The sequence below is a fragment of the Vitis riparia genome, unplaced genomic scaffold (assembly GCF_004353265.1).
Source record: "Vitis riparia cultivar Riparia Gloire de Montpellier isolate 1030 unplaced genomic scaffold, EGFV_Vit.rip_1.0 scaffold586_pilon_pilon, whole genome shotgun sequence".
NCBI lineage: Eukaryota > Viridiplantae > Streptophyta > Magnoliopsida > Vitales > Vitaceae > Vitis > Vitis riparia.
The window spans coordinates 1-23,084 of NW_023269706.1; the positions used below are offsets into that span (position 1 = coordinate 1).

General features: G+C 41.2%; 1 protein-coding gene across 2 annotated transcripts in view; it reads right to left on the reverse strand.

Moving 5' to 3' along the window:
- Positions 1 to 23,084, reverse strand: part of LOC117910089 (probable protein S-acyltransferase 23) — a 54,641-nt gene continuing 31,557 nt past the window's right edge. Inside the window, exons 6-8 of one of the 2 annotated variants that reach the window (XM_034824141.1) lie at positions 9,539 to 9,677; positions 9,353 to 9,452; positions 1 to 70 (exon numbers count right to left, since the gene is read on the reverse strand). In XM_034824141.1, the coding sequence (XP_034680032.1) occupies positions 9,575 to 9,677 (103 nt within the window). In that variant the 3' untranslated portion in view covers positions 1 to 70; positions 9,353 to 9,452; positions 9,539 to 9,574. Of the gene's footprint in view, positions 71 to 9,352; positions 9,453 to 9,538; positions 9,678 to 23,084 lie in introns of those variants that run through there. The other variant, XM_034824142.1, reaches the window with a different exon arrangement.

Here is a 23,084-nt window from a genome sequence, read left to right on the forward strand (position 1 = left end):
GATATAGCATACCTCCGCATCTGTGTGATTACCCAAACCACCAGATTTTTTTATATAACCCGGATCTTTACTGCAAGTAACAGATAGAGATAATCACAAAAGGAACTATAACAGGATAGGAAAAATCTGCATAAATTGACATTTTGCTCACCATAAGAACAAATCATATACAGGCCTCATCAAAAAATAAAAATAAAAATTAATACCGACTCAACTTTATAACATGATAATTTCATAGTTGACGGGAAATGGGAAATGTCAATTTTAAAGGAGTCATTAGAAACAAATTTTAATCTCAGGTCCTTCCAGCACAATCAGATTAAATTGATGAAATCCACATTTGATGATGTAAAGGCTTCTCTTTGTTTTCTATCAACTGCTGATACCATCTTATCTGCCTTCCATTTTCCAGCATACAAGGAAAATCACGAACATCCAAACAGGCTGAGGGAGGTGAAGGGTTCCTGCATTATGTTCTACTGAGTCAGGTATTGCCTTCTAACCCCGGAACTTTTGTCAAAGGCCAGTCATTAGAAGGGGCTTTTGATTCACTTCTTCTTCCTCCCTCTTCTGCTTCTATTACCATTCTGGTCAGTCTAATCAGTTGCAGCCAAATCCTTTGGAGTCTAGCCTAGTCTTCCAAACTATAACCCAATTAAAGGAAAATGGTGTAATGTCTTTCCATAATGTTGCCGTCCCCTCCTTTGAAGGTGTGGAGGACCCTAGAGTTGCCAATAAACAGGAGCTAAAAGACTACCCTTTTCTCGGGTTACCTTTTAGCAACCCTCGTGAGCACCTTCTCTCAGTGAGTGCTCCTGTCTTAGCTCCAAAATCTTCGTCAATGGAAGGTTTCCTTGTAGAAGGTCTCACACCCAGAAAAATGGACAAAGTATACTTGCTTTTGGAGAGTATGAAAGTCAAACTGGTCAAAGGCAGTGAGAAGGGGTTCTTAATGGAAGCTAGTTGCGATCAACTTTCAGTTAAGGTTTATGGCAGAAAGAAGAAAAAGTCTTTTTCTAGAGCTCTTGGTGATTCTTAGGTTAGTTTTTTGGTAAATTGGAGGGACTCTTCTGTTCAATGTGAAGATCTTCAGTTGGAATATTAGAGGGTTAGGCTCCAGAGAGAAAAGAAGGATTGCGAAAGGTTTTTTAAGTTCTGTAAATTCAGACATTGTTATACTCTAAGAAACAAAGGGGGAGAGTTGTGACAAGAGGTTTGTGGGTAGTGTGTGGAAAGGTAGAAATAAGGAGTGAGTTGTTCTTCCAGCTTGTGGGGCCTCAGGAGGCATTTTGATTATTTGGGACTCAAACAAGTTCAAATGTTCAAAGACTACTTTAGGCTCTTTTTCGATGACTATTAAGTTGACTTCCATTAAAGAAGGTTCTTTTTAGCTAACTTCAATTTATGGTCCCATTATGCCCAACCTAAGGATGGATTCATGAGTGGAGCTTCAAGACCTCTTTAGTCTAACTTATCCAAAGTGATGTGTAAGTAGGAACTTCAATGTAATAAGAAGAATTTAAAAAAAAAAAAAAGGTTTTTCTAGGTTAACCCCAAGTATGAGGTGTTTCAATGAGCTTATAAGAGAAAGTGAGCTAATAGATCCCCCTCTCAAGAATGCGACTTTTACATGTTCAAATATGCAAGTGTCTCTTGTTTGCAACAGGTTGGATAGATTTGTTGTTCTCAAAGGAGGGAGATCAAAATTTATTTATTTATTTTTTTTTTTATCAGAAACGAAGAGAAATATATTAATAGACGGAAAGATACATGAGAAAGAAAGAAAAAAGAAACAAAAGAAACCACAAGAAGGATGAGAGGTCCTTCCTACACAATCTGAACAACATAAAAACCCCCAACATTAGCTAAAAACAAAGAGAAACCCCCAAACTCAAACTTTTGAAGCGCAAACCTCACTCCAGTTGAGTTGTAACACATTTAAAGGAACTCCTCTAAAAGCTATAGAACAAGAAGCCCAAAGAGAGGAATAGAACAAAATCAAATTCCATAACGTCTCTTCCGATCTCCCCTTATCCTCAAAAATCCTATTGTTTCGCTCTTGCCACACTATCCAAACCAAAGTGAGGCAAGCAACTTGCCAAAGAGTCTTGCCTCTTAAGGAGTTCCCCAAGCCTTTAAAAGCAATAACCAACATGTCCACAAACCTCCTTGGAGGGACCCAAACCAGCCCAACTAGCTTGAACAGCTTGTTCCAGAGTCCAATGGTAACAGGACAATGAAGAAAAAGGTGATCAATCGACTCCCCATTTCCTTTGCAAAGAATGCACCATTGAGGACAGAGGGACTTGTAAGGTCTTCTCAACTGCAACTTGTCATTGGTGTTCACCTTCCCATGAGCTACTAACCAAGCGAGGGCCTTAACCTTTGAAGGGGCTTTTGAACTCCACAAAAACTTGGCCGGAAGGAACAAAATAGGATTAGAGACTTTTGACAAGGCCAAGAAAAAAGATTTCACTGAAAACAGGCCTGATGAAGACAAAGACCACGCTCTATAATCAGCCAAAGAAGGAGAGAAACGCACTGAACTGAGTGAGGACATTAATCTCTGAAGGAGATCAATTTCTGAGTCGGTAAGATTGCGGCGAAAATTTAAATTCCAAGCCAATGGAAAGGAATTGCCAAGGACATTTGAAACAGTGAGATCAAAATTTCCCTCAAAGTATCTAAGAAGTGCTTCCTAGTTGGATGTTAGATCACAGCCCATATGTTTGGATACTAACCCTTTCAAGTGGGGCCCAACTCTATTCAGGTTTGAGAATATATGGCTACTCCATCCTAATTTTAAGGAAAACTTTAGTCTTTGGTGGTAGGAGTGTCAGGCAGATGGTTGGGAAGATCATAGATTTATGATGAAACTAAAGCTTGTTAAATCTATATTGAAAGTTTGGAACAAAGTTCCACAGTAATGGGATAATACATCAAAGTACCAGTGGTCAAATAGTCAAATAGTCAAATAATCAAAATCTCAAATCTCAGACCTATTAGCTTAGTTACAAATTTATATAAAAGATTATAGCTAAGGTCTTATCAGGACAATTACACAAAATGCTCTATGAAACAATCTTTATATTTGAAGGAGTCTTTGTTAAAGGAAGACAAATTTTGGATGCAACGTTGATAGTCAATGAAGTGGTGGATGAGAAAAGGAGGTATGGGGAGGAAAGAGTGGTCTTCAAAATTGATTTCAAAAGGGCATATGACCATGTGGATTGGAGCTTTTTTGGATCATGTTCTAGAGAAAAAAGGATTTAGCACAAGATAGGGATCATGGATAAGGGATTGTCGTTCTGCAACAAATTCTGCAGTCCTAGTTAACGCAAATGCCCAAGGATGGGTTAAGGCCACTAGAGGCTTGAGACAAGGAAACCCTGTTTCCCCTTTTCTTTTTACCATTGTAGTGGATGTCATAAGAGGGATGTTGACTAGAGCGGAGGAAAGTGGTTTAATTGAGGGTTTAATTGTCGGTAAAGATAGAACTATGGTGTCTTTATTAGAATTTGCAGATGACACCATTTTCTTCTCAAAAGCCTCTCCAAAAATTCTGCAAAACTTGAAGCTAATCTTTTTGGTTTTTGACTAGTTATTAGGTTTGAAAATGAATTTAGAGAAGAGCACTCTATCTGGTATTAATGTTAGCTAGGAGTTGATATCTAGGCCACATTGCTTAAGTGTACAGTTTCAAAGTGGCCTCTCTTCTATCTAGGTTTACCATTAGGAGGGGATCCAAAAACCATAGGACTTTGCAATCCAATGGTTCATAAAATCTCAAGGAGGTTAAATGGATGGAAAAGGACCATTTTGTCTTTGAGGGGAGGATAACCTTAATTCAATCATTTTTTTACTCACATTCCTACCTATTTTCTCTTTTCAAAATCCTAACATCAATAGCATCAAAGATTGAGAAAATGCAAAGGGATTTCCTTTGGTCTAGGATTGGGAAAATCAAGATAAATCATCATATTAGTTGGGAAGTGGTGTATAGGCCAAAGGAATTAGGAGGTTTGGGGATAGGGAGGACTTCTTTGAGAAATAGTGATCTCTTAGAGAAGTGGCTTTGAAGTTTCCTTCAAGAAAGTTATGGTCTTTCACATCAGGTTATTGCAAGCATTTATGAGACACATCCTTATGGATGGGACACCAACATTATGGTTAGATGGTCACACAAATGTCCTTGGAAGGCTATTGCACAAGTCTTTCAAGCTTTTGCCCCACATACCCGCTTTGTGGTGGGGAATGGGAAGAGAATCTGGATCTAGGAAGATTTTATGGTGGGGAAGTCAACCTTTGTGTTCCCAATTTTCAAAACTCTATAAAGTTATCTCAATGAAAAATCACACCATTTCAGTCGTCCTTGCTAATTCCTAATCGCTTTCTTGGAATTTTAGCTTCCACCGCAATCTCACTGATACTAAAATCGGTTCTCTTGAAAGACTCATGTCATCACTTACCTCAATGTGCTTGTCTCCCACCACCACATATTCAAGGGCATGGTCTTTGTCCTCCTCTAGCTCTTTCTCAATAAAATCTTTCTTTATGGTCTTGACTAAGTCCTTAAATCTAATCCCATTCTTTCCAACCAATTTTGTTTGAAAATCAAAAACCCCTTCAAAGGTCAAGGCCTTTGTTGGGTTAGTGGTGCATGAGAAGGTAAATACCAATGACTTGCTACAGGTGAGAAAACCCTACAAATCCCTTAGTCCACATTGGTGCATTTTATGCAAAGGAAGTGGAGAATCAATTGACCATCTTTTTCTACATTGTCCATTAACTTTGGGGCTTTGACATAAACTCTTTAGTTTAGCCAATATGGCTTGGGTGCTACCTAGGAGTATCAGTCTTTTTAAGAGGATTGGGTAATTCATTGAGAGGCAAGACTCTTTGGCAATCACGTGCCTCAATATTCTTTTGATTGTGTGGCAAGAGTGAAATGCTAGGATAATTTAAGAAAGATGGAAACTGGAAGAGATGTTGTAGGATCTACTTCATTTCTACTCATCCCTTTGGGCCTTTTTTTCATAGCTTTTAGGGGAGTTCTATTTAATGTTTTTATTATTATTATTGGAAACTACATAGATATATTGATAGAAAAAGAAGTACAAGAAGAAGGATGAGAAATCCTCCCACCAAAGACAACTAAATTACAGGAAAATACATAGAAAACAAACGAACTCCCTATAAGGACCAATCCTTATGGAGTACACACCGCTAACCAATCAAATTGAATCACATTAAGGGGAGTCCCCTTAAATGCCTTGGAACAGAAAGCCCAAAGAGAAGCAAGGAAAACAATAGAGTCCCAAAGGAACTCTGAATTTCTTGCTTTATCCTCGAAAATCCTCGCGTTTCTTTCCCACCACACAACCTGAATTAGAGCAATGCTCGCAGCTTGCCACAAAACTATCCCCCTCTTAGAAGTACCAAAGCCTTTAAATTTGATGGACATCATGTCAGATATGCTCCTCGGGGGAACCCAATCCATCTTAGCTAACTGAAATAACCTGTGCCACAACCCAATCGTCAAGGAACAATGAAGAAAAAGATGATCTGCTGATTCCCCGTGCTTCATGCACAGAATACAAATATCAGGACTAAGGGCTTTGTAGGGTCTTCTCACTTGTAGTATGTCATTAGTATTTACCTTCTTGTGTGCCACTAACCAGACAAAGGACTTCACTTTGAAAGGAACTTGAGAATTCCAAACGAACTTTGAAGGAAAGTCCTGAGGAGATCCAAAAGATTGAGATAATGCTAAAAAGAAGGATTTTACTGAAAAAAGCCCTGAAGAGGATAATGGCCAGAATCTGGCATCTAGGACCGAAGAAGATAGATGCAATTCATCAAGTGACCGCATGAGGCCTTCTAAGTCCTCTATCTCAAAATCTGACAAGTTACGGCGGAAATTTAAATTCCAAGAGAAAGGACGAGTAGGACCAAGAACTGAAGAAATAGGAATGTTTTTATCCACGACTACTCTAAATAGTCTTGGATATTGGGTTCCCAAAGGTTGGTCCCCCCACCACAAATCTTCCCAGAACCGAATTCTTTCCCCGTTTCCTACCACATACCGAGTAAACAAGGAAAACTCCTGAAAGACTTGTGCAATAGCCTTCCAAGGACAGGGATGTGACCATCTGACTAAAGTGTTAGCATCCCAACCATTGGAGTGTGAATCATAAATGCTTAAAATGACCTGATGCCAAAGAGTTGAACCCTCTCTAGGATACCTCCACAGCCATTTCCCTAGAAGAGCGAGATTCCTCCAAGAAATATTCCCAAAACCCAAACCCCCTATTGCCTTCGGTTTGCACACAACATCCCACCTCACTAAATGATCTCTTTTGCCTTCCCCAATCCCTGACCATAAAAAATCCCTTTGCAACCTCTCGATTTTTGCAGCCACTGAAGCGGGTATCTTAAATAAGGAAAGAAAGTAACATAGCATATGGGTAAGGTAAGATTGGATAAGAGTTATCCTCCCCCCGAAGGATAAGTAGGTCTTTTGTCACCCATCTAATCTACTTGAGATTCTCTCAATCACTGGATCCCAAAAGCCACACGCCTTAGGGTTCCCACCCAAAGGGAGACCCAGATAGAGTATAGGCCAGCCGGATGCCTTGCAATCAAGCATCTCAGCCAATCTTGAAAGATGAGCCTGATCAAGATTGATGCCATAAATACTACTTTTGTCAAGGTTGACCTTGAGCCCAGAAATGTGCCCAAACACTAACAAAAGACTTTTGAGAGTCTGCAGCTCTTCCTCCCTTGTGTTAGAAAAGAAGATGGTATCATCAGCAAATTGCAAATGGGACACCCTAGTTCTGTTTCTACCCACCCTGAAACCCTCCAACATATCTCTTTCCTCTGCTCTCATAAGCATCCTACTCAGTACATCTGCGACTAAAGTAAACAAAAAAGGGGATAGAGGGTCGCCTTGTCTTAATCCTCTCGATGCCTTAACCCACCCTTTAGCGCTACCATTCACCAAGATTGCATAAGATACCGAGGATAAACATCCACTCATCCATTTCCTCCATCTAGGACTGAACCCCTTCTTTTCTAACACATGATCCAAAAAATCCCACTTCACGTGATCGTAGGCCTTTTCAAAGTCTATTTTGAATACGACGCCCTCCTCCCCTGATCGTCTTCTCTCGTCCACTATCTCATTCACTATAAGAACCGCATCCAATATTTGTCTCCCTTGAACAAAAGCGCCTTGAGTATAGTGGATGGTCTCATGTAGAACCCTTCTTAGACGCCCTGAGAGCACTTTGGCTATTATCTTGTAGAGACCAGTGATCAAACTAATGGGTCTAAAGTCTGATATTTTCTTTGTCAAACTCTTTTTGGGTAATAGAACAATGAAAGAGGCATTAATGCTTTGATTGATAATTCCACTCCTATGAAATTCTGCGAACACTCTCACCAAATCCTCCTTAATCACATCCCAACAATCTTGGAATACTGCAATAGTAAAGCCATCAGACCCTGGAGCCTTGTCCCTATCCATTTGAAAAATGGCCTTAGAAATCTCTTCTTCAGTGAAAGGGGAGTCCAACCTTAATGCGCTCTCTTCCAAAATAGGGGACCAATCTAATCCTTCAACACCCCAAGACTCTCCTGTAGGGCTCGTGTAAAGCTTTTCAAAGTAAAGTAAGATCTCCTCTGTGATACTCTCGGCATTCTTCAGCACTAAGCCCCTCTCATTCTCCAACTCCTTGATATATTTCCTATTTCACTTGCCATTAGCCACTTTATGATAAAACTTAGAGTTGCAATCCCCTTCCTTAACCCATTTCACTCTAGCTTTTTGTCTCCAATGGTTTCCTCCCTCAAAATTAATTCCCCTAGCTCCCCTTTTCTTGAGGCTCTTTGACTTAACAAATCAGAAGTGAGACCCCCTACTTGCTCAATGGCACCAAAGTTAGCTAAATCATTGAGGATACTTTTTTTCTTTTCTTTAAGCTCTCCAAAAGAAAACTTATTCCACTCCTTCAATTTGGCTTTAACATATTGTAGTCTCCTCATGAACTTGTGGCCTTCCCATCCGTTTCCTTGAAAACCGCTCCACCAATTTCTAAAGTTCTCCTTGAAATTAGGATGTTGTAACCACATATTCTCAAACTTAAAAGGTGTTGGACCCCACATGAACGGGTTGGTATCCATAACAATTGGCCAGTGATCCAAGGTCCTTCTAATTAGGGCTTCTTGAAGGCCTTGGGGAAAGAGCAGCCCCCACTCATTTGAGTAGAGAAAACGGTCCAGTCTCTTACACACGGGAGACTCTTGCAAATTTGACCAAGTGAATGAAGCATTCCGAAGAGGTGGGTCAAGCAATTAACATTCTCTAATAAAACTATCAAAGTCCCTCATGCTTGATGTTAGACTAGAACCCCCCAATTTTTCTGAGCTTCTCCTTATGACATTAAAATCACCGCCCACACACCATAACGGATAAGTTAGTCCATATATGTCAAAAAGTTCCACCCAAAAATCCTTCCTGAGTGAGGGACTGTTTGGACCATAAACAGCGGAGAGTTCCACTTAATGTTATTCAACAAAATTGGCTTTCGGTTTGTAATTCATAGTGGAAGAGTACACTCTCACTTTGATCAGGTTTTGTATTCTACGAGAAGGACCCCTCATCCTTCTCTCTCTCTTTTATCAATAAAAACTTATCTTTGTTTCTGATCAAAAAAATTATAATGAGTAGGTTTGCTTACACTCAAGGCCTAAAGGATGTAGTTCCTAGTTGAAAAGTAATTTTCTTTCACTTGTTCAGAACAAGCAGTTCTTTGTCTCATAAGCAAGTTTATTAAAGGAGGAAACAAAGGAGTAAATTAATGTGAATGATTATTGTTATACAAATCATTCTTTCCAGATTAATCAAGTATATATTAAAATAAGTGTCATCATACATGGATAATGATAAATGAGTAGCCAAAACAATTCACAGATTGCTAAAAAGACCATAGGAGTTACCAGATTAGTAAAACAAATTTTCAAACAAATACTTAAACAGATGTTCATTGCCTTAATCTCAAATCACCTTCAGGGAAAGAGTTTAAAGAACCGCCAAAAATGCAAAAGAAATGTTAGCCGAGCAACAGTATCAAATAATTCAGATCTTGTGCTTAGGTGTTTAATTCTGTTTCAACATTCACAAAACAATGTCTCAGACAAATGCACACATTCATTTTCTTCACCAGCTCAACAGAAAAAACAATCCTAACAAGAACAACATTATGCCAATAAGAACTCATATAGCAACAGCTACTTTGCCAAAGCAAATGGTGTTAAAGCTAACATGAATGGAAAAGCAAGAAATTACCTACTACATCTATAGAGCATTATCAATGAACATACAGAGAGAGAAACACAAATCCATCCCCAGAGTCCAACAACAGCAGTAACCTTCGTAAGATTAGGAGCTAGCATGAGTAGAGAGGAGTCAGTCATAATTAATAAATTGAATATACCTCCCTCTTCTATTGAAGGTAGACAGAAGCTTACCCACCTACAAGAACTGTGTTGATGAAGAGGATAGTAACAATTATTGCAATGCAAAATAGAACAGGAGCATAATTACTATTCCCTGTTTTCCCACTGCAAACTTTGTCTCTCCAACGTTTGCTGTGTGCTCGCTGAATATTAGACTGAAACAAATCAAAACAGACAGCATTATTAGCTATAAAGCACCAATAATTGTGAAAATATGGATAATTCTATGTCATGGCGTATAGCCATTCAAGCTTCTGAGTTGAAATAGAGTGCATTCTATGAGGGATTATCATAATAAAGAAAGCAGCATAGAATTTTTAATCACAAATATAGAAATTTTCCTTTAAGGGCTTTGGATGCCTTTCGAAAGGGAAGATCCTTTGGCAAGTGGCTGCTTTATCATTGATTTGGTTTATTTGGTTGGAGAGGAATGCAAGGATTTTCAAGGGTAGATGGAGATCGGTGAATGTCATTTGGGACTTGATTTTCTTTTTCTCTGCCATATGGGCTTCAAACACCAAGACTTTTGTTGATATTCCATTGTATCTTTTAGTGCTTACCACTCAATAAGTTTGAAGAAGAAAGAAATACCTATCAAGAAAAAGGAAAAAAGTTTGAAGAAAAAAGAAATGATTGACTAGTTATCCCCTCCAGTAGATTCGATAAAGTTAAACTTCAATGGATATTCGACGAGTAACCCTGGATAGATAGGTTTAGAGGTGTGGTTAGAGATCATTTTGGTACAATATCGAGAGCTTTCTCTAAGCATACTAAAATGGGTCTAGCCATTGAGGCAGAGACATTGGCATCATTGAAAGGTTTGATCCAGGCAAAAGCTTTATCTCTATTCAATCTAATTGTAAAGAGTGATTCTGTTAATTGTAATATCTTGGGTGAATGAAAAGGAAAGGGGTTTATGGAAGTTTGACAAATACTACAAATGAGTTAGGTTGTTCTTTCTCTTGGATTCCTTATTCAACAAACCAAGTTGCAAATTCATTACCCAAACAAAAAGCAAATCATATGGCTTCTTTTGTTGGACATTTCCTTCCCCCTTGAGTGTCCAATGTTTTTTCTCCTATTTATATGCGGGTTTTTATAAGGAGGGGCTCATTTTTTTGGTTCTAGTTCTTGGTTACTTTCTACCATCTTTTGTACATCTTTGAAGGATTGCTTATCCTTCATGTATTTATTGATTTATTTTTTTTGATAGGTAAAACATATGAGTATGTATTAAAAGGAAACACCCAAATAGCGTCCCGAAGTATGCAGGGAGTATACAATGGCCACCAAAAAGCTTAGCCAAGATCGGAGGGGAAAGAACAAAAAAACATCACTTACCCTCATTAAGAACCTAGTCAATCAATGAAACTAATAAGTGAACTAGAGTCCACATCTACAAACACCCTAGTCCACGACCATAAATTACAAAAAAAAAAAAAAAAAAAACAGACTTTTTCATCATTTGAACCGATAACTCAGCATTATCAAAAGCACGCATGTTCCTTTCTTTCCAAACAGTCCAAAAAAATACATAAGGGGCAGCCTTCCAAGGCTTTTTACAAACTTTACCCAAAAAATACCTTTGCCACCCGAGGAGTATCTCTTTAACCGAGGAGGGGAGGGCCCAAGATGCCCCAACGAGAGTAAATAATAGCTGCCAAAGACTCCTTGTCTTTGCACAATAGAGAAGGATGTTGTTAAGAGAGAGAGAAGAAAACCTTAATTCTCATTCATATGATTAACAACTTACAATTGAGAAGTATATATATATATATACAAGCCTAGGAGAACTAACTACCATACATGTAACCTATATTAAAAAAGGAAAGACTGTACACTATATATACATTATATTCAACACTCCCCCTCAAGCTGGAGCATATATGTCATATGCACCAAGCTTGTTACAAATGTATTTAATCCTAGGACCTCTGAGAGATTTAGTGAAGATGTCTGCTAGTTGATCATTTGAATTAACAAAACTTGTAGCAACACATCCTGATGCGATCTTCTCTCTAATGAAGTGACAGTCAACTTCAATATGCTTAATCCTTTCATGAAAAACTGGATTGGATGCAATATGTAATGCGGCCTGGTTATCACATTCACAGATGAGTTTCATCTGTTCATCCTTTCCAAATCTCCACTCTTGAAGAAGATGTCTCAACCATATGAGTTCACATGTTGCCAGAACCATAGCTCGATACTTGGCTTCAGCGCTAGATCTAGCCACTACATCTTGTTTCTTACTCTTCCAAGATATTAGATTACCTCCAATAAAAACACAGTACCCTGAAGTGGAACGTCTATCTGTCGGTGAGCCAGCCAAATCTGCATCTGTGTAACCAACAACCTGAGTATGACCTCTGTTCTCGTACAACACACCTTGGCCTAGTGTGCTTTTGATATATCGAAGAATGCGGATTACGGCATCCCAATGACTATCACATGGTGACTGTATGAATTGACTAACAACACTCACAGGAAAAAAAATGTCTGGACGAGTAATGGTGAGGTAGTTCAATTTACCTACGAGTCGTCGATATCTCCCAGGGTCTCCTAAAGGCTCCCCCTGTCTTGGTACAAGTTTGACATTCGGATCCATAGGTGTGTCTACCGGTTTACAGTCTAACATACCGGTTTCTTCCAGGATGTCTAAAGCATACTTCCTTTGGGAAAGCACCACACCGGAACTGGATTGAGCTATCTCAATTCCCAAGAAATACTTGAGTTTCCCCAAGTCTTTAGTCTGAAAGTGGGTAAAAAGATGTTGCTTTAGTTTCTGAATACCATCCTGATCACTCCTGTAATGACGATGTCGTCCACATAAACAACCAGATAAATACACTGCCCCAAGGAGTTATGATGATAGAAAACTGAATGGTCTGTTGTACTGCAAAGCATGCCAAACTCTTGAACAACAGAGCTAAAACGGCCAAACCATGCTCGAGGAGATTGTTTCAAGCCATATAGAGAACGGCGTAACCTGCACACTAAATCAGACTCCCCCTGAGCAACAAAACCAGGAGGTTGCTCCATATAAACTTCCTCGGCAAGATCACCATGAAGGAAGGCATTTTTAATATCCAACTAATAAAGAGGCCAAGAACACATAGCAGCCATGGAGAGAAGCAGACGGACAGAAGCAATCTTGGCAACAGGGGAGAATGTGTCACCATAATCAGAACCATAAACCTGAGTATAGCCTTTAGCAACAAAGCGGGCCTTAAGGCGATCAACCTAACCATCAGGACCAACCTTAACTACGTAGACCCAACGACAGCCAACTGTAGATTTACCAGAGGGTAAAACAACAAGATCCCAAGTGTCATTAGAATGCAGAGCAACCATTTCATCCACCATTGCCTATCGCCAGCCTGGATGGGAAAGAGCTTCATGGGTACTCTTTGGAAGAGAAACAGAGGATATAGCAGAAACAAAAGCAGAATAGGGTGAATATAATCGATGATAACTCAAAAAATTGTAAATAGGATAAGGATTACGAGTAGAGAGAGTACCTTTCCGAATAGCAATGGGTAAATCATCAGGAGAAGGCAGAGCCGAGGTAGGAGAAGCCGAAGGGGTAGGAAGTGAATCAGCAGGTGCCTCAGCAAAAAAGGAGAGGAGCGGCGACACGAGGGCGACGATGATAAACCTGAAGTGGTCGAAGAGGCACGACATCAGCTGGGGAGACAATGGGAAGGGGCAAGACTTCAGAAACAGGAAGAGACTCGGAAGTGGGGGAAAAGAATGGCAAGTCCTCAAAGAAGGTGACATCAGCGGAGATAAAGTATCGATGAGTCTCAAGGGAATAACAACGATAACCTTTCTGAAGTCTGGAATATCCCAAGAAGAGGCACTTCATGGCTTTGGCAGAAAGCTTGTCCTGTCCAGGAGTGAGAATATGAACAAAGCAAGTACAACCAAAGACACGAGGAGGAAGGAAATACAGTGGTTGGTCAGGGAAGAGAAGGGAGTGAGGAATTTGATCGTGTAAGACAGAGGAGGGCATACGATTAATCAAATAACAAGCGGTAAGAACAGCGTCCCCCCAAAAACGAAAAGGAACATTACTATGGAGGAGGATAGTACAAGCTGTCTCAACAAGATGTCGATTCTTGTGTTCAGCTACCCCATTTTGTTGAGGAGTATGAGCACAAGAAGACTGATGAAGAATCCCATGATGAGACATAAACGAAGTAAATGGGGCTGAAAAATATTCCTTGGCATTATCACTGCGTAACACACGAATAGAAATATTGAACTGGGTTTGGATTTCAGCATAAAATTTCTGGAAAATAGAGAATAACTCAACTCGATTTTCCATTAAAAATAACCAAGTACATCGAGAATAGTCATCAATGAAAGTGACAAAATACTGAAATCCTAAAGTAGACACAGTCCGACAAGGACCCCAAACATCAGTGTGGACAAGCTCAAAAGGAGACTTTGTCGGATTATTCAAACGCTTTGGGAACGAGACACGAGTATGTTTCCCAAGCTGACATGACTCACACGGAAGCGACGACAAAGTGGAAAAACGAGGGACAATCTTCTGGAACTTGGAGAGACTAGGATGACCCAGAAGATTGTGAATGAGGAGAGGAGCATCAGTGGAAATGCAAACTGCAGGAAATGAATCTAAGGTGAGGTGATAGAGGCCTTGAGACTCACGTCCTATGCCAATCGTCTTCCCCGTACTCCGGTCCTGCAAGGTCACAAATTTATCAGAAAAGGTAATAGAGCAATTAAGAGTACGAGTGATTTTGCTGATAGAAATAAGATTATAAGGACATTCAGGAGTATAAAGGACAGAAGTGAGAGGTAAAGAAGGCAGAGGAAGGGCCAAACCAATACCTTTAGCCACAGTTTGAGAACCATTAGCTAAGGTAACAGTAGGTAAAGCAGAGGTAGTAGAATAGAGGAGAAAAGATCCTTATTACCAGATAGGTGATCAGAAGCTCCAGAATCTAGAATCCAGGGTCCAAGAGAAGATGTGTGGGTAAGGCAGGCAGAGGCATTATCAGGCTGGGCAACAGATGCAATAGAAGCCTGAGATGTCTGAGATGCGGGGGAGCTCAGAGGCTGAGGCAGCAGAGAATCAGAGGACTGGGCCATATGGGCAATGCGAGGAGGCCGTCCATGTAACTGATAGCAACGATCGCGAGTGTGGCCAAGTTTATTGCAATAGGTGCAATGAGGACGTTAGCCTCTACCTCGGGTACCACTGCATCCTCCTCGAGAGGTAGTTTGAGAAACTAACACAGAAGAATCTGAAGTGCTATCAGATGGTAAAGTCTGAGTGGACGAGATACGGAGGAGGCGAGCAAACACATCATCCAAGGACGGAACTGATGAACTACCAAGAATCTGATCACAGATAGGCTCAAGATCCGGACGGAGGCCAATAAGAGTAAGGACCATGAAGAACTTGTCAAGCTGTGTTTGTTGAGCCCCAACATCAAGAGTAAGAGGCATCACAGTCAAGAACTCCTCATTAAGAGAGGCAATCTGACCAATATAAGTAGATAGATCCAAGTCCTATTGGCTGATATGGACAATAGCAGAAGCCACCTTATAAAGACGCTAGATATCATTCGTGTATAATCCTTTGGCCTGAGTCCAAAATTTAAAACAAGTTTTGTAGGCCCGAAGATGAAGAAGAATCCTGGGATCAACCGATTGCCATAATACACTACATAACTGTGCATCTATCTTCCTCCACTGTACGCGGTCAACCTCAGGGATATCTGCCTCCTGGGTAACCAAGTGATCCTCATATCCTTGACCCATAAACCAAAGTTCAACAGAGGCAGACCAGGAAAGATAATTTTTACTGCCAACCAATTCCTCCGAAGTAATCATAGGAGATCCAGATATGATAGAGGAAAAAATGGAAGTTTTAGTAGCCATATCCACTTATCTGGAGAATGAAGTATGTTTGGATCGAAGAGAGCCCTAATATGGCTTCAGATTGCGGCGTAGCACCACCGAAAAAGGGAAACGGCCTCAGATCACGGCGTGGTACCACCAGAGAGGTAGAAGAACACTTCCCAAGGCACATGCAGGGATTGGGGTGGAGAAAAAGTAGTCGGAGCCGGAAAGACTGTTTGGAGGGCCGACGGAGACAAAAATCCCCAAAAGAGGTACGTGCAGGGCTCGGATGGGAAAACCAGGGATATAGGGAGGCTGGTCGGCGTCATGCGAAGTTGGAGGAGGAGGTGCGTCGCCGGAAAAGGCCTCACGCGCCGGCGCGTGAGATTCAGTCGCCGTCCGTAAAAGTGCGCATGGCCAACGCGTGGACTATTTTCTAGCTCCGGTGCTTTGGGAAAAGTTGGAGATCTCCTCCAGGCGCTCCTCTTGGTGTGGTCGGTGTCGGAAAAAGACGTCGTCGGAAAAGTTCGCCGGAAAAGTTGCCGGCAGTGAGTGTTTTCTGACGACTATTTGAATAACCGGAAAGTTTTGGGAGATGGGGAAGGTGACCGGAATGAAACACGGTCACCGGAAGATTTCCCGAAATGGATGACACGGGGAAACTGGAAAGAATTAGGTTTTCTCCCTTGGCTCTGATACCATGTTAAGAGAGAGAGAAGAAAACCTTAATTCTCATTCATATGATTAACAACTTACAATTGAGAAGTATATATATATATATATATATACAAGCCTAGGAGAACTAACTACCATACATGTAACCTATATTAAAAAAGGAAAGACTGTACACTATATATACATTATATTCAACAGATGTGATCAATGGTTCCTTTCTTTGAACCGATAACTCAGCATTATCAAAAGCACGCATGTTCCTTTCTTTCCAAAGAGTCCAAAAAATACATAAGGGGGCAACCTTCCAAGGCTTTTTACAACCTTTACCCAAAAAAGACCATTGCCACCCGAGGAGCTTCTCTTTAACCGAGGAGGGGAGGGTCCAAGATACCCCAAAGAGGGTAAATAATAGCTGCCAAAGACTCCTTGTCTTTGCACAATGGAGAAGGATGTGATCAACGATTCCTTTCTTTGAACCGATAACTCAACATTATCAAAAGCACGCATGCTCCTTTCTTTCCAAACAATCCAAAAAATACATAAGGGGGCAGCCTTCCAAGGCCTTTTACAACCTTTACCCAAAAAAAACCTTTGCCACCCGAGGAGCGTCTCTTTAACCGAGGAGGGGAGGGCCCAAGATACCCCAAAGAGAGTAAATAATAGCTCCCAAAGACTCCTTGTCTTTGCACAATGGAGAAAGATGTGATCAATAGTTTCTTCTTTAAAGTGGCAGAGAAAGCATCTATTTGCCAAAGAAAACCCCCTCATCTGGACAAGGTCCAAAGTTAAGGTTTTCCCACAAGTCGCCTCCCAAGCAAAAAAAAACCATCTTAAGTGGCACACAAGAACTCCAAATGATGCTCCAAGGGAACAAAAAAAGGATCACTGGTGTCACGGACTTAGTCATTCACTAAGCTCGTGCGGCACTTAGACAAGCCAAGACGCTTGATCTTGCTAAGTCAGCCTTGCTCCCAATGCTTAGCTTGCTCGGCTAAGACACTTGCGACTCGAAAGCTCAAGAAGCTTGGTAGGCAACCCTTCAAAGAATGGAAGCTCTTTATTACTCAAAGAAGCCTTTACAAGTGCTTGGATGCTCACTTGCTTGGTTAGGAAGTGATTTGGGTGGTGCCTTGGCCAAATGAGGCCCTCACCTATTTATAGGCACCAAGGGAACTCTCTAGAACCTTGGAGGGTTCCTTACAAATCAAGAATATTCTAGAACATCCTACCCTATTCTATGTACAACCCTATGTACAAGAATATACAAGAGATTCCTAGAAGTCTCTAGAAAGCCTTGGACTCCTCTCATGCCTTCCACCATAGTGTAGAGATGTGTGGACATCTCTAGGCATTTCTAGAACCTTCCACACTCTTCCCACCAATGGCTTAGTGTAGATGGCTCTAGGAGTCTCCAGAAGCTTCCCTTCTCCTATATAAGCCCATGGGGAGGGTCATTTGAAGCATCCTGTGACACTGGGCTCCAAAGCGGAATACAGGGATTTGACTGAAAACTTTCCACTCTTTGTAACCATTCAAATCATCCTATCTTCCTCACCCCTCAACACCCTTTTTGCTTGAATAAATAGTAAAAAGCGCACCACACTTTCCACCTCCCAATCATTAAACGACCTAGAGAAATGAGGAACCCAACCACCCCCATCAACTATTGAGTTCCACACATCCACCACCCACACGCCCTTAGTACAGCAATGGAAAATAAGGAGGGGAAGGAAATACAAAGTGGCTCGTCTCTACACCACTTATCCTTCCAAAATTTCACTATCTGACCATTAGCCACTGAAAAGGAGATTCTACAACTCAAAAGATCCCACTCTTTGCTTATGGCTTTCCAATCAATTTATCGATTTATTGATGAGTGAAAATGTTTGTTTCTGATCAAAACATGATTATAATCACAATCAAAAATAGGATGGCAATTTGTCTAAATCAGTAGTCCTATTACACAATTTTTCCTGGAGATTTGTTACTAGCAAGCATCTCTACTTCAAACTGATCATTTAGCATGTTCTGAATTCTTATCTAAATACGATTCAGTAATCCGAGTTCCAAATTTCAGCATGCTCATAATAATGACATCTAGGTGGGGTAGCGATAGCCACAACAATTGTGTTGGAGGTTCGACACTCTTGGTGGGATCTTGATTTCTGATGATATCATCGACGACATGGTAAGGACGTTGAAGGTCTTTGTGGAGAGGAAAACCTTCTTGGTTAGGTTGGAAGGCGAGCACGGAGGAAATATGTGCTCGATTACAGAGCACAATAGAGGCTCTATTTTTGTCTTAGGTTTTGAAAAGGATGCAATCGGGTGGATGATCGAACATTTGACGAAAGCCATCGAAATGAAGAGTCACCTGGGATTCAACAGAAAGTTCAGGGGAAAATGTTGTGTCCACTTGATGGAAGTTGGCTTCAACAACCACAGAAGGTTCATAAGGATCTCGGAGTTTGCTACCAACAGAAAATCTTCTTTTCTGATTATTCCTGAGGGCGAGAAGGGCAGAGGATGGGAGAATATTAAAAGTGCGTTGTCTTCAATGTTGGTGGTCCACCCTTCGAATGCAATCGAAAAAGGAAGGCAATATAGAGGGGAAAGATTTTCCCACAATCACATGGGTCCTCTGCATTGGTCCTTCGCGAAAGTAGCCAGTAGTGAAGGACCGAGAGGAGAAGGCCTTGTTCCTGTCGGGAGGTGGGCGCGAGTCATAGTGTGTGAACGCAATGATGATAACATTAAATGGGTTAAGGTGGGCCGAGCGGTGAAGCTTAGGGAAGAAAGGTGTAGTAACGATTATACCCATCTCAGGTGGAAAAGGAGTATTTTTCGTTGAAACAACAGAGGAAGCTCTCTTTCTCCAGAGGAATTTAAGGGTTGAAGAAAGGAATGCAGTCCAGTTGCGAAGATGGTCGCCAAAGGAAAATTCGGAAATAAAGGGGAAGTTCAGAGGAGGCTGGATCAAATTACGGGGGTTGCCATTTCATCTATGGTCTGAGGTACACCTGAAGAAAATTGTGGAGCAGTGGGGGGCGGTGACTAAAATTGATTGGCGAACGTTGAAATTGTTCGATCTTAGCAAGGCGAGGGTAAGAATCGCAATGAAGGATAGGTTAGTCCTCTCAGCTTTGATCGAGATGACAGACAGGGATTGGGTGTTTACAGTTTCCGTCGTAGTGGTCGGAAATGAAGACGGTCAAAGAGGTAGCGTAAAGAATGAGTCGACTCGGGAGGCTTTTGCATCTCACTCGAGGACAGGTGGAGGAAGGCGGGGGGAGAGAGTCAGATCAACAGCTGGGTAAAGATGTCGTGTCAGGGAAGATAGCAGAATGAGGAAGGGGGGAGAAAGGGGTATGGCTACGTTTCTTTCAGAGGGGACACGTGGTAAGGGTGGTTAGATTCCATCGCTGCCCAATATGAATTCAAATAAAACGGACGATGGGCTTGTTGGGACTAAGGAAGCGGGAGGAGTTAGGGTCGGAGGGGACGAGGCCTCCGCTATTGAGGGCTATCGGGCCTACAAGAGGAAGCCCATTCATTGTCTAAGACTGGTCCAAAATATGCAAAAGTGGGCTGCAATTCCAAAGGCCGGACGGGGTTGGGCCTAAGCCTAGGAGGAAAAAACCCAGATGAGACGATGGTGTCATTACAAAAGAAAGAAGATCCTTCTGCAGCGGGAAAGGAGAAAACAACTTATGTATTTCTTTTTCTTTTTTGATAAGTAAACACACATATATTAGCAAAAGGCAAAGCGCCGCATAGCATACAGGGAGTATACAAGGCGACGAAGGCCTCACAACAAAAAGACCAAAAAACAACAAAAACCCACCAGCCCTTAACTGGAGGCTATCCACTCCAGGAAACCTATAAGGGAACGAGGCTCCGCACCATTATACAATTTTGCCCACCCCCACATATTACAAACAACTTATGTATTTCTTGAGGTTCAGTCGAGTAGTTCCGCGAAGAAGAAGGTGATGTTCGGTTCAAAGAAGTTGTGGTCTACCCTTTTTCCTCCAAGCTCTAAGAGCCGACAAGGTCTTCAATGTCGCAGCAAGCCTCTATTGCACGGGAAGAATCAGGCAAACAGCGAAGAGGACCCAAAGGAAGAGGCTTCTGGGGCCGATTTTCAGGCGAATCGAGGATCTAGTGCGAGTCCTCTCTTTTCTCGTCAATTTCCAAGGTTTCGGAAGAATTGTTTGGGGAAAGGGGCTTCGTCGTCAAGAAACGAAGTGGCTCTGAACAAATTTTCCTCCAACGAAGACAAGGGAGGATTTTTGGGCCGAGTGGGGTCCAATCTTCGTGGCTCAACAGTCATGATTTTGCCCTCTACGCCTGAAATCAATGGTAAAGGGCTTAACTTTATGGGGAATTGTGGATTGTTGGTCGCGAAAAATTTGGAGGTAATCCCGTCTTCACCTATTCAGTCACCCTCGTCTTCTATACCCCCTTATTATGGTTTGACTTCTTCCTTTCCGAGTCCTTTTGTTCCCAATCTTCCCAGTTCGACCTTTCAGTCTCAGTTTCCTATGGAAAATCGAGCAATCTTTGAATTTTTTTCCAAAAAAGACGACGATGGTTCTGTAGGTCAATCTTCTATTAGCATCCCTAATCTTGTAATGGAGGTGATCCAGCCTGCTTATCCTTACCAGATGACCGAGAGTGTTAACCCATTTTTGCCTAAACCAATTTCGCCTAATAAGGCCTCCAACCTAGTTACAGTTAGCCAAGGTGTTACTGCAGGCTCCCCATTAGGTGAGTTCCAAATTGTAGGACTGTCCCCCAGGAAAATGGCAAAAGTGCGTGAGGTTTTAAAGTCTCTGGATATTAAGGTATATTCCAGGAGGAAGAGCAAATGCTCCATAAGTTTGTGAGACCTGTTGAAATTGGATTGGAGGATTAGAGTCTGTGAGTTTAATCCATGAAGATAATTAGTTGGAATACCAGGGGTTTGGGTTCAAGGAGAAAGTGAAGGGTGGTTAAAGATTTTCTGAGATCAAAAAAGCCAAATGTAGTGATGATTCAGGAAACAAAAAAGGCAAAGTGTGACAAAAGGTTTGTGGGTAGTGTTTGGACAGTTAGAAATAAGAAATTGGCAAACCTTCCGGCGTGCGGGGCTTCGGGCGGGATTTTGATTATTTGGGACTCTAAAAAACTACGTAGTGAGGAGGTGGTAATAGGTTCATTTTTTGTCTCAATCAAGTTCACATTGGATAGATGCGAACCGTTATGATTATCCGCAGTTTATGGCCCAAACAGCACAGTACTTAGGAAGGATTTTTGGGTGGAGCTTTCAAACATTTTTGGACTTTCTTCCCTGTGTTGGTGTGGGCAGCGATTTTAATGTCATAAGGAGAAGTTCAAAAAAATTGGGAGGTTCTAGTTTAACCCCAAGCATGAAGGACTTTGATGATTTTATAAGAGAATGTGAATTAATAGATTCACCTTTAAGGAGCGCACCATTCACTTGGTCAAACATGCAAGAGTATCCCGTATGCAAGAGATTAGATCGTTTTCTTTACTTAAATGAGTGGGAACAATTATTTCCTCAAAGTCTTCAAGAAGTTCTTCCTAGATGGACATCGGATCATTGGTCGATAGTCTTAGAAACCAATCCGTTCAAGTGGGGCCCAACACCATTTAGGTTTGAGAATCTGTGGTTGCAACATCCTAGTTTTAAGGAGCGCTTTGGAAGTTGGTGGAGAGAGTTTCAAGGAAATGGGTGGGAAGGTAACAAATTCATAAGGAAATTACAATTTGTTAAGGCCAAATTGAAAGAGTGGAATAAGGCTTCTTTTGGAGAGCTAAATGAAAGGAAAAAAAGTATCATGTTTGATTTAGCTAACTTTGATACCATGGAGCAAGAAGGGGGTCTCTCCCTTGAACTTTTAGTGCAGAGAGCTTTAAGAAAAGGGGAGTTAGAGGAGTTGATTTTAAGGGAAGAAATACATTGAAGACAAAAAGCTAGGGTGAAATGGGTTAAGGAAGGGGATTGTAACTCAAAATTTTTTCATAAAGTGGCTAATGGCAGGCGAAATAGGAAATATATCAAGGTGTTAGGGAATGAAAGAGGTGTAGTGTTGAATAATTCAAAGAGCATCAAATAGGAAATCTTAAGGTATTTTGAAAAGCTCTACGCGAGCCCTTTTGAAGAGTCTTGGAGAGTTGAAGGCTTAGATTGGTCCCCTATATTTGGAGAGAGTGCGTCTAGGTTGGAATCCCTTTTTATTGAAGAAGAGATTTCTAAGGCAATTTTTAAGTTGGATAGGGATAAGGCACTGGGGCCTGATGGCTTTACCATTGCAGTGTTTCAAGATTGTTGGGATGTGATCAAGGAGGATCTAGTGAGAGTGTTTGCAGAGTTTCACAGGAGCGGGATTATCAGTTAAAGCACTAATGCTTCCTTCATAGTGTTGATACCCAAAAAAAGCATGTCAAAGAAAATCTCAGACTATTGACCTATTAGCTTGATCACTAGTCTTTACAAGATAATAGCCAAAGTGTTAGCAAGGCGTCTAAGAGGGGTACTTCATAAACTATCCATTCTTCTCAAGGAGCTTTTGTTCAAAGGAGACAAATTTTGGATGCAATTCTCATAGCCAATGAGATAGTGGATGAGAAAAGACAATCAGGGGAGAAAGAAGTTGTCTTCAAAATTGACTTTGAAAAAGCTTATGACCATGTGAGTTGGGACTTTTTGGATCATGTGTTGGAGAAGAAGGGGTTTAGTCCTAGATGGAGGAAATGGATGAGAGGTTGTTTGTCCTCGGTATCTTTTGCAGTCCTAGTGAATGGAAACGCTAAAGAGTGGGTTAAGGCATCTAGAGGTTTAAGACAAGGAGACCCTTTATCCCCTTTTTTGTTCACTTTAGTTGTAAATGTATTGAGCAGGATGTTATTGAGAGCAGAGGAAATAAATGTCTTTGAGGGTTTCAGGGTAGGTAAGAACAGAACAAGGGTGTCCCATTTACAATTTGCAGATGATACCATTTTCT